The following is a 12,333-nucleotide window of genomic DNA, read 5'->3' as shown; positions in this document are numbered from 1 at the left end:
TAAAACAAAAACATCCTACATTTTATTTTTATATCACTAACGCTATACAATATATATATATCTAATTATCGTTCTATGATTTTATCCCTGTGTTTTTTTTATTATCTTAAAAACACTCCAAATTACTTTTACTCTAACGGACAACTAATCGTGAGGTCGATTCCTTTGGAGCGACCACGGCAGGATCGAGTCAACCAATGTCAATGAGTGCGAATATGGATGAATTTAGGGGCATGTTCCATACATTGATGTACATAGTTGACTCAATTTAAAAGGATCACAATGATTTTCAAGGAATATGTCATGAACCGATTTGATTCGTTATCTCCTCGACGACGATCGGAGTTTTAAGAAGGACAAGCGGTGAGACCTCATCAAACTGATACCCCACAGGTCTAGGTGCGTCATGCGAGTGTCAATTATCCCCTCTTACCAATGCCCACACATTATTCCCCACCTCCGTTGCAAAACCCAATACCAGCGGTGGTAGAACCCGAGAGGTGTGCAACACTCGTGTGCTTTGTCGATGAGGAGGATTGGCATTATGAGGATGAGGTTGATCCCTATGGAGATGGTGATGGACGTGCTCGAGAATTTAGAGGCGGTGATCAACCTACACAAAGGTTTAGACCTAAACCAAGGATCTTTCATGAACTCGACAATGCTATTCGGAAGAAAACCGCACGCATGGACTTTCCAAAATTTCAAGGCGACAATCCAACAGATTGGATGTTTCAACTTGAATAATATTTTGATTATCAAGGAACAGTGGAAGATGCAAAAGTCTAGATGGTAAGATTTCACCTCTAAGAAACGGCATTGCATTGGTATAGATCGGTTGTTCATGGTGGTGGATTTATCGGATGGGCTAATTTTTATAGGAGGATTACACAAAGATTTGGGAGAGCGGCATATGAAGATTTTGCTGCAACATTAAACAAGATGGTTCAGAGGATAACTGTATTGAAGTTCCAAGTTGAGATTGAAAGAGTTAGTAGTCGTTGTGGGCCACCGTGGCTCGAATAGACATTAATGAGTACATTTATTTTCGGGCTGCAGGTTGAGATACAAGTGGATATTCGTGCTCTATGTCCTACTACTCTTTAGGAGGCCTTTGAGAAGGTCGTGAGGATGGAACAAAAGCAAACGACTCTATAGATGGCAGCGAAAATAAATTGAGGCAACCGAGACGGGCGATTAGCACCTATAACGCCGACTGGAAATTCTGCGGTGTCAAAATAGCAGTGTCAAAAATAGCGGCTGCGATTCATACACCACAACCACCTTTGAGACCTTCTTTCGATGTTAGAGAAGGCATAAGCCCCCCGGTTCGAACTCTCACACCTGCCTAGGTGGAGGAGCGAAGAGCGAAGGGCCTTTGCTATCGATGTGATGAGCGTTTCACCCCCGGTCATCGGTGTTCTAAACCGATCGAGAGTGTGATGCTTATCGATTATATTGAGGAGGATGATGATTCGTTGTTTGTTATATTTGTACCTTATTGTATCAGATGATGATTTGTATAATATATGTCAGATTTTATAGCACTCGTATATCAGTTGTTTAGTTCTATCTTGATGGTTTGTTGTGGCCTGTGTGGGTCCTACCAGATTATATAGTGGTCTAGTGTATATTATTATGGACGTGAATATTCATATGTTAACATATTTATTTGATTGATAGTATGATTTATTTGGCAATGGATTATGTGATCATAGATATGTTAGCAGGTGTTATTTGATGATGTCATGATTGTATGTGCACAGGAATGTATCAATGCGTGACGGGCCCCGTCCGACCTATTGCGTACGCCGCGCGTGCCGTGTGGGCGCGTGTGTGTGCACGTGCCCGTGCCGGGCGGGGGCATTACAGTTCATTACTAAATATAGTCGCCCCTGCAAGCTCATCTAGCAACTTCTCAATAACCAGAATAGGGTACCGGCCCTTAACGGTAATAGCGTTTAGTGTCTGATAGTCAACACAAAAACGTTATGTCCCATCCTTTTTTTCTCACCAATAGCCCGGGGATAAGTATGAGCTATGACTTAGTTGAATGAGACCTAGCTCCAACATCTAGGTTACCATCTTTGAGATAATTTCTTTTTGCACATATGGATACCGATATTTTCTCACATTTGTCGGTGCAGCCCTCGGTACAATCTCTATGCGATGGTCCGCCGCTCTCCTCGGTGGTAACTCATGTGGCTCCTCAAACAGTCTAGAAAAGTTAACTAATAAATTAGACAATTCAATGGTAGTACCTAAACTTGTTTGAGACTCATCTCCTGCTGGTTCTAACTGAAGAAGATAGGCCAAATCATACGCACAAGGCAGCCCCATCATAGGCTGCGTCATAGAAATCGGCGAAAACCGAACGCCATCAAGCCGAACATTTTTGTTTCTTTGTTTAAATTTTATCCACATGCTCCGAAAATCAAATGTGACGGGTCCCAAGCTTTTTAATTACTGAGTCACCAAGGACAATGTCCGCTCCTCGTAGCGCCAACGGACACAAGTCCACAATGATGTTGTGACCTTGCACCCGTATACCGACCTGGCGACACAAGCTCTACGCCCTAATCTTCGTGCCGTCTCTTATAGCAACATCAAATCTCATGGTCGATTCAGCATCCAAACCTAATCTTCTTACTAACCTCTCGTCGAAAAAGTTGTGTGTACTCCCCGAATCAAAGAGGTTGTGCACACAATACTTTCTAAAGAGTTCGTCTACTCGTAACGTCCTTGGCGCGGAAGTACCCAAATATGCATGCATCGATATTTCAGCTTGGATATCTTCCTCCACGCCCTCCTCAATGGTCTCCTCATGAACATCCTCTGGACACTTTTTCATCATCACCAACTCAATGTCTGGTTAAACTATCTTCTCTACCGTCTCGCATCAATAGCTCACCTCATCATCACTCAAAAATATCTTCTCAAGATATCTCAGGTCGCTATCAAGTACCATAAATCTGAGGGATTATAAAAGAAATAAAGAGAGTCATGAGCAAAAGGCTCAGTGAATAGACCTTATCCCGAATCAGTGATACCAAACAAAGAGTAAATCATATACTGGATAATATGAATCAGAAAGAGTATCATGTCATAAATGAGTATATGAATGTATTATAAATAATATATAAATAAAAAGTATATAACATGTCATAATTGATAAAAGTATATAATCCTAGACCATTAGTAAACAAATCTCCGTATCATACTATCATCATAACTCTCTCTCTCAAATATGACACATGATGTGACCACGTTATGATATCAAATGCAATCATATATGATGTATATTGACAACTCGATAATCAGGTAACCAAATAATAATGAAATCATATGCATTTTTCAACATCATAATCATCACCGACATCACGGTATAATATCATTATACTATACCACTGTGCACAGTCAACACCCAGTACCCAAGCTCAACATCATGCCCGAAGGCTCCGAGCATACTCTGCCATCTACAAGGAGTATCTCAAATATAACCATACCTTGCCATCCGCTAAGGGTATCAACATCCATCCAGACCGGGCACCCCACATAGTTGATAGAAATCTCATGAGGATAACTCGCCACATATGCCCTGGCGAACGGCATGTGTCCGATTGTCTGTGCGCATAGACTCAACTGAACTCAGACATGGGCCACGAGATATCGCATATCAACGACCATAGTCATCACTCCAAGCACCCTAAACCCTGGCGTCTACTCGGGTATCCTCATTTTTTCTATCAACTATCTTATCAATCACATTTAATGCTTTCATTCTAAATGTCAGATCACATGCATATATTCAGTACGATAACGAGTCAATGTATAATAGGAATTTAGGTGGAATAGGAATCAAGAGAAAATAATGCAATATAGTCTCCAACTGTATCGTCAGCACGTGCATACTCATGCTAATCTATTACATGCATACTCATGCTATAGATCGACTCGGTAAACAATCATAATAGTAGAATCATCTCTAATCATCTCTATATATGTCACTAATGTACTCATATTCCAAATCAGCATAATCGAATATATGATAAAATATGCTCGACTATAATCATCTCTAAATAAAATCATATAATCATGCTGGAGGCCAAAACATGCATGTACGTAAATATATAATATAATCTAATTTGAGAAAGGCGTGTCTAGAGGACTTATAGGAGGATATCTTAGAGTTGCACGTGGCCAGAACTGAGGCGGGATGTGAGGAATTTTGTCCGTGCTGGCGAAGTCTGTGAAAAGTCTAAAACAACCACATTGAAACCGACCAGATTACTTCAGCCATTACCTATACCGGACCGTTTTTGGGAGGACATTTTTATGGAATTTATAGAGGGTCCTCCGCTAGTACATGGTTATTCCGTTATCTTTGTAGTGGTTGACAGATTAAGCAAGTATGCGCACCTTTCGATATTATCACATCAGTTTTCAGCCAAGTCGGTGGCTGAAATTTTTGTTAGAGATGTTGCTCGGTTACATGTCATGCCAATCCGAGGTGATTAATCGAGGCATTGAGCAGTACTTGATGTGCTTTGTCGGAGAGATGCCGAGATGATGGTTGGAGTTCTTACCATAGGTGGAGTGGTCCTACAACACCGCCTACCATAGCAGCATTGGCATGAATCTATTTGAGGTGGTGTATGGACGCACGGCTCTAACGTTACGTGCTTATGATCCAGTGGCATCTGCAGATCGTACGGAGGTGGATTTAGCTTTGATGGATAGAGTCGCCACATTGAGGAGGTTGTGTGCTCATCTTAAATTTGCTCAAAATCGCATGAAGCAAGTTTATGATCGTAGCCATAGGGAGCAGGAGTTTGATATCAGCAGTTAGGTGTTCGATGCGAAACCAAAAGTTAGCACATCGCTACTTTGGTCCGTTTCGGATGTTGGAGCGTATTGGTCCAGCTACATATCGTTTGGAGTTGCCGGAGGGGTCGAGAGTACATCCTGTTTTTTATGTTTCATTGTTGAGAGAGCGTATTGGAGATCATGAGATTGTTGGATCGGTTCTACCGAAGCCATTGGAGGAGATAGAGATCGTAGAGCTAGTTTGAGTACTTGCTAGATGCTGATGACGACATGGCACTAGATTAGAGATGGAGATTCTAGTTGAGTGGCTTGGCAAGCCATCTGATGAGGCCACATGGGAGTTGGAGACTGATATCTTAGAGCATTTTCTTGACTTTTCACCTTAAGGGCAAGGCGGGAGAAGCGTGGTGAGCTAATACACTTAGTTAAGATATTTTCTTATTACATTAATTATTTATATTTATTAAAATAAAATTCTTATAGGTCCCGTTCGAACGCAGGTGGGGTCGCGTTCGAACGCCTTTGCGAACGCCTGCATCATGTTCGCAAATACAGAGAACGCATATTGTGCGTTCAAACGCTGTTGAGCGAGTTCGAACGCCTGGGTTCGAATGTCTGCATCGCGTTCGCACATACAAAGAACGTATTTTGGTACTTGTTGTCTAGCCTCTATAAATATGTGGATAGCAGCCAACTTCATTATGAAATTGGAATATTAATTTCTTGCCTCCTATCTTCTTTCTAGACTCTCTCCCTCCTCCCTCTTCACCATCCTTCCACCTCTATCGTTGGTAATGTTTCTCCTAACTTCTAATCTCGCTTAACTGTCGAGCCACTCCTATTTTTTGCGATCTCGAGCACTTCGTTCCATTCGTCTACTTTCCTTAATCGCATCCACTATCCACCTTCACCTCCATATTCATCCATAACCGTAACATCCACTCCACCCGTCACCACCACCATTACCTACGTTATTCTGTATTTTTATCCCTATTACAGTTATAATCTGTGAAGGACATAAATATAAAAGTTGTAGATCAGGAAGTTACAGATCTAATAAAATTAGTTTTGTAATTTTCTGACTACCGGAGAATATCTGACAAATATTTTTCCACAGTTGCGGGGACTGATTTTTCTAACACATCCAAATCTTGAAGAAATCATTGCGTAGCCTATATTTAGTTTGAGAACCTATTAATTGTTATCAGAGCCTAACAAGATACTGAAGTTCAATGGTTCGAACTACTCGCTTTGGAAGTTAAAGATGAACGTGGTTATGATAAAAGAGGGATGTGCAATCGCAGTTGAAGGTATAGACAATAAACTCGAATGTATTTCGATAAAAGGATGAACTAGCAATGGCCGATATTCTTCTTGCATTAGATGATACTGTTTTATTTAACTACTGCTAAAGGTTTGTGGTATAAATTGAAAAACATGTATGAGAGAAAGAACATATCAAACAGAATTTTTCTCGGTAGGCAACATTACAATCTGAGAATAAAAGATGGATAGATTAACTGTAGTTGGCGTCAAAATTGAGGAAGAGGAAATAGTTTCTCTTTAATTTTGCTCGATTTATGGGATGTGTTGATAATGAATCTCACTATGGAGTCTAATGTTTCTATGTTGCTATCTGAAGAATCTCGAAGGAAATCTGGTACGAGTTCTACAGGTGATGCGATGATGGTAAAAGATAGATTCATAGAACATGTATTAATTGGAAAAGACAAATCAAGGTTCAAATCAAAGGGGCATAAGAATATAAGGTGCTGGAATTGTCAAAAGAAAGGCCATCTACACAAAGACTACAAACATCGTAAAATAAATCAGGATAAACCCAAGCCTAATTTTGATGTTGCAGAATCCAGTTCAAAACATTCCCAAGGGAACTTAGTGGAAGAGAAGGAAGTTTGTTCGTCTGACGGTGGGGAGGTGCTATCAGTTCTTCCGTAAGAAAATTCACAATATGAGTGGATTTTGGATTCAGGTGCTTCATTTCACATGACACCATGTAGGGACTGGTTCTATACTTATGGTCATACAATGGTGGGACTGGTTCTATACTTATGGTCATACAATGGTGGGACTGTATTTCTGGGTGACAATAATACCTGTAAAATAATGGGAGTTGGAGACATAAGAATCACTATGTTTGATGGCATTACACGCACTATTTCAGATGTAAGGCATGTTCCAAGTTTATCTTGGCTATGTAGATGGTACAAAGGGGTACAGGTTGTGGGCTCCTACTGCCCGCAAGATTGTAATTAGCCGAGATGTTGTCTTTAATGAGAACTTGATGCAAAAAGAAATGGTACAATCTAACTTGGAAAGAGCAGAGACTAGTGAAATAGAATCTTCAGAGAATTTACTGAATCTACCTAACATTTCAAATGTTGAGGTGGATAATGAAGAAATAACTTATGATGAGCATAATGTTGAGATTGAGGCTCAAGAAGATCAAAGCCGAGTAGCAAGAATTCGAAGACCTCCCACATGGCTCCAGGAGTATCTTATGCATGCATCTCAGAAGAGCACGAACCTACTTCATATAAAGAAGCATGTGACCAAATAGCAAAAATGGCGCTATTGAAAATTAATGTGTACGTGCAACTATGCATGGATGCATGGTTTATATTTATTTATTTTTTCTTTCTTAATTTCTTTTCAAGCGACAACACAATGATCAAGAAGCGTCACCAACATTTAATCCTTGTCTGTAAAATTGATATGTAACACAAAAGCTTACATGTTTTCTTAAACTTCTTCTTGAGGTCTGTGAGATGTTCACTGTTGGTCTTGCGAAAGTAGTAGTTGGCGTAGTCGCTTCGGTACACGATATTTGTCCGACGTGGCAGTGCCGATGGCGAGCATCGTGGCAGGGCCGTTAGCTCTCTACGCCTTCCTGAGCTCCTCCACTGTCGCCATTGCTCTCTAACTCAGTCCGAGTTGGAAGTAAACTCCGAAGAAAGCAGGATAGAAGAGGAAGGAGAAGAAGATGAAGGATACAGAGTAGGAGGGATATTCGATGTTGTTGGCAATGGGTGGGTGTGTTTGGGTATTTATAGCAGCGGTCGGGAATGATCGGGTTGGGGATATATAATATCCAAATTTCGTCAGACTTTTGCCAAACGTGGTTAGTAGGAGTGTAAACAGAGCGAGTTCTAGCGAGCTGGGCTTGGCTCGGCTCGAAATGGATATTACTCTAGTTTAACCCGAGATCTCGAGACTTGCTAGTTAATAGAGGCTCGGCTCGACTCATACTAGAATTGAGCTGGCTCTACTCGACTCGAGTGGCTCTTTTTTAAAATATTAATATTATTTTATTTGGCGAGAACATATTTTATAGTTCATTTAAGTTTTTTTTTTTCACTTCCGATGTGTGGGACTAAAGTGAACTTCATTTTAAAATTTTAATAGACTACCTTGACTCGGGTCATGACTGAGAATAAAACTATTCTTACCAACTATGCTGGGTAATATTAGAATAGTAGATAGACTAAATACAGTAATATATATTTAGCGAGCTGCCTCTAACTCGGCTCGGCTTTAATTTTTCAAGCTAAAAAATTCAACTCGGCTAACCAGCGAGTTTTTTGACAGCCCCGGTGGTTAGGAAGCTCGCGCGGGGAGAAAAAAATAGGTAAAAGTAAACGGATAGAGCGCAGTGTTAGATAAAGGTTAAAAAATAGTTTTTATCGTGTAATATTATGTATATGAGTTTTAAAAAGTTTGCTAGGTTGTCTGACGTATGGCTGCGAAGTAAGGATTGTAATATTTTTTTCTTAGCTTTAAATTATAATTATCCCTTGTGATATTTGTCGGGTTACGTTACCCATGTTGGTGTTTAATTATTATTCTTTACCAGACAAGATGCGTTTGACCGTTATTTTGGTCATATATGAAATATTTAAGTTGAGCAATCTACTTAATTGCACTTCGTTTTTCATAAATTCGACCTTCTTACCTACATGCGTTGGAATATATAGTGAAATTCTACTATAACTAATTAGGAGTGCTGAGTATGAAATTAGTTTAAAATTTTGAATTGCTGGAAAGTATGGTCTACACATTTTCTATAAAATATTATTCATAAGATATTTATACAACGTCTGAATAATATAAAATTATATATATTAGATTGATGATATCATATTCATATTCAGTGTAATAGAGTTATAATCCATATAAGAGTTGGATGATTTTATATATGTTTAATTATTTATTTCTTATGGATTTTATGATTTTTTTAAATTTTATTTTTTATAGATAATATCTTATGGCTTGTATTTTAGAAATCTATTTTTATTTCTTTCTATTAGAAAGTCCTTATCTTTCTTTGCGCTATCTTCTCTTATTATTTTTCACGTTCATTGTGACATTATTCTTTCTCACAGTACGCTATCTTACCAAAGCAATTATACCCATGTTATACTATGAAAAAAATTGATGAACTTATGTGAATCTTTAGGTATGCTCTTATACCACTCCTTGATGCCCTAAGAGATAGAAATCTATTACACGCTATCGATAATAATATGTGGAAAAATTTTTATGTGAAAAAATTCTAAAGTGGATAAAAAATTACAGATCCAAACTCGGATCAAGATCAATTACTAAAATTTATTGTAGTTAACAAGATGGAGAGTATTTTGTTAATTTTGTTTTATGGTCACTAACGCTATAGAAGTGTTCTCCAATCGCCTCCAAAATATGATCTCCTAATATATTTATCGATGGCTTCTCTAAAAAATGATCTCAAATTTAATATTTGACTTCTTAGAGATAAGATAATATCTTTTAGGGATAACGTTTATATCTTTTAGAGATAGACTCAAATCTAAGTCAAATCAGTCAAGACTATTCAAATATTTACAAGAATTGTTTGAACGCTTATTATTCTTTTATGTTTTAGAAAAATGTGTTCCAACTTATCAGGGTCACTGACATTTTTTAGCCCTTAATTTATATTTGATAATTTTATAGAAAGCATCGTATGTTTTGTTTTTATATCATTAACACTCTACACCATCTGACTTGTTATCGAGTATATATAAGTTATCCAATCCATTGGGTTAACGTGACCATAAAACAAAATCGGACATCCAAAACAATCTGACATAAGAATATCAACAATAAATTTGGTTCCTTATATAGGATGTCAATTGTCAAAGGATGATGCAATATGGTCCACGAGTCATCATGATATTTAAGATCGCGGGTCCAACAACAACATTACACCAAAACTCTTTTAGGAGTCTAAATTAGCAAAAAAATTATAATCTCCGCAATAATTAAAGTAACCTAATTGACTAAATAAGTTTAAAACTCTCTTGTCTGAGTACTAAATATAGTGTGAAGACCTAGAAAAGTAAAAAAACTTAGACAAAATTTGCAAATGGACTCATGCCCAGACAAGTATTTTCTAATTCTTAATTATTTCTACAGGCTGCGTGCATTTCATCACTCTTGTTTTAGAAAACGTTACATCGATCTGAGCCAAAAAAAATTCCATCGGATTGGAAAGCACGAAGATAACGATTACTGACTTATTAATCATAAATATTATGCCACATATTGCTTCATTAACATTTTTATATTATTTCATGCATGCTACCAACTAGTACGTACGTAAACTTCATGCAGCAATTGGGAGGGCATGCAAGACCACGGTCTCCACCGTGAGCCCTGGCCCGAACCCAAACAGCACTCCCCACTCCAACCCATCTCCGGTGGTAGACTTCCCATCCTTCGCCGACCTCCGCCGCATCTCGTCCATTATGAACAGCACGCACGCGCTGGACAAGTTGCCGTACTCGCTCAGCACGTGCCGCGACACCGTCAGCTTGTCCTTGTGCAGCCCTAGCTTGGCTTCCACCTGGTCCAGGATCGCCGGCCCGCCCGGGTGCGCCTGCCAGAAGATCGAGTTCCAATCGTCGATGCCGAGCTGCGCGAAGGCGTCGGTGAGGCTCGTCTCGATGTTGTTCGAGACGAGGCTGGGTAAGTCCTTCAGGAGGTGGAAGGTGAGACCCACCTATGGTACATGTGATTTGAAATTAATTATAAACCTCAAGCGTGCACACGAACTCCAAGTAGTATACTATATTGTTAATGACAATAAAACAAAAAAAAATGTAAATGTTGTTTTCTATAAATTTTCTTTAGATTACCTCTCGAAGGTGGCCGTCAATGGCGCCCTTGGAGTCCGGGGCGATGGTCTGGCTGGCGTAGACGAGCTCGTAGATCGGGCTCTCGACCGCTAGGTCCGGGTCAGATCCGACGATGACTGCGCTGGCGCCGTCACCAAACAATGCCTGGCCGACGAGGGAGTCAAGGTGGTCCTCCGATGGCCCTCGGAAAGTGATGACGGTCGACTCGGAGCAGACCGCAAGAACCCGCGCCCCGCGGTTGTTCTCGGCCAAGTCCTTGGCGAGGCGGAGCACGGTGCCGCCGGCGAAGCATCCTTGCTGGTACAACATGAAACGGTTGACGTTGGAGCGCAGGCCGAGTAGCTTGGTGATCTGGTAGTCAGCGCCGGGCATGTCGACGCCGGAGGTAGTGCAGAAGATGACGTGGGTGATGTTGGACTTGGGCTGTCCCCACTCCTTGATGGCCTTCACCGCCGCCTCTGCCCCTAGCCTTGGGATCTCTTCCACGATGATGTCTTGCCGAGCGTTGAGGGATGTTCCCATGAACTCGCACATGTTGGGGTTGGCATTTAATATCTCCTCAGTTAAATGAAGGTGACGCTTCCTGATCATCGTCTTCTCGCCTGGAAAAAGAAGAAAAATAGAACCATGCATGGGTGCATGCACGTACACATTAATTTCATATTTTGCTTTTTGACCCCTCCTTGTGTGAAAAAAATTGGTATATATATATATATGTAACACCAAAAACTTACATATTTTCTTAAACTTCTTCTTGAGGTCGGTGAGATGTTCACTGTTGGTCATGCGAAAGTAGTAGTCGGCGTAGTCGCTCTGGTACACGACATTGTCCGGTGTGGCAGTCCCGATGGCGAGCACGGTGGCGGGGCCGTTCGCTCTCTGAGCCTTCCTGAGCTCCTCCACTCTCGCCATTGCCATTGCTCGCGAACTCGGTCCGACTGGGAAGTAGGATAGAAGAGGAAGGAGAAGTGGCAGGAAAAGGAGGGATATTCGATATTGTTGGAGTTAAGAGATGGGTATTTTTATAGCAGCCGCTAGGGAATGGGGATCAGCGGGGCCTACTTGGAATGGTGACCGTTCGGTCCGGGACGAAGTTAGATGGGTCGTCACGTTAGACTACTATTGTGATCGAGCCGCAAAAGTTATGGAATTTCTGACTGTTTGTTAGGTGCTCGCGTGGGGTGGAAAAATCGGAAAAATCTATAGAATGTAGCTGGGCACTCCTCAGATTAAACGTCATGGATTCCAAATGACAGCTTTGACTAGTTTGCTCAACGCATTAATTAGACCGTTATTTATCCTTACATGCAAAATAATATATCTAACTTGAGTA

General features: G+C 40.4%; 1 protein-coding gene across 1 annotated transcript; it reads right to left on the bottom strand.

Annotated features, from left to right (window-relative positions):
- Positions 1–10,221: 10,221 nt before the first annotated feature.
- LOC140797249 (chalcone synthase 1-like) lies at positions 10,222–11,991 on the bottom strand. The gene is made up of 3 exons (XM_073150550.1): positions 11,735–11,991; positions 11,001–11,602; positions 10,222–10,864 (listed from the first exon to the last, which is right to left on the bottom strand). The coding sequence occupies exons 1-3, from the start codon at positions 11,916–11,918 to the stop codon at positions 10,469–10,471; spliced, it is 1,182 nt and encodes a 393-aa protein (XP_073006651.1). The 5' UTR covers positions 11,919–11,991; the 3' UTR covers positions 10,222–10,468.
- Positions 11,992–12,333: the final 342 nt, after the last annotated feature.

This window comes from Typha latifolia, chromosome 11, assembly GCF_019914945.1.
Source record: "Typha latifolia isolate L0001 chromosome 11, TyphaL0001v2, whole genome shotgun sequence".
Classification (NCBI taxonomy): Eukaryota; Viridiplantae; Streptophyta; class Magnoliopsida; order Poales; family Typhaceae; genus Typha; species Typha latifolia.
Note: the sequence above shows the minus strand (reverse complement) of the source record. Positions and strands in the feature narration are given on the sequence as shown.

Excerpts from the sequence above, each read along its gene's own strand:
- LOC140797249 (XM_073150550.1), bottom strand. The coding sequence starts at position 11,918 with ATGGCAATGGCGAGAGTGGAGGAGCTCAGGAAGGCTCAGAGAGCGAAC. Across the intron at positions 11,603-11,734 it reads GAAGAAGTTTAAGAAAATAT|GCGAGAAGACGATGATCAGG; the intron begins GTAAGTTTTTGG and ends TTCTTTTTCCAG. Across the intron at positions 10,865-11,000 it reads TTGACGGCCACCTTCGAGAG|GTGGGTCTCACCTTCCACCT; the intron begins GTAATCTAAAGA and ends CATGTACCATAG.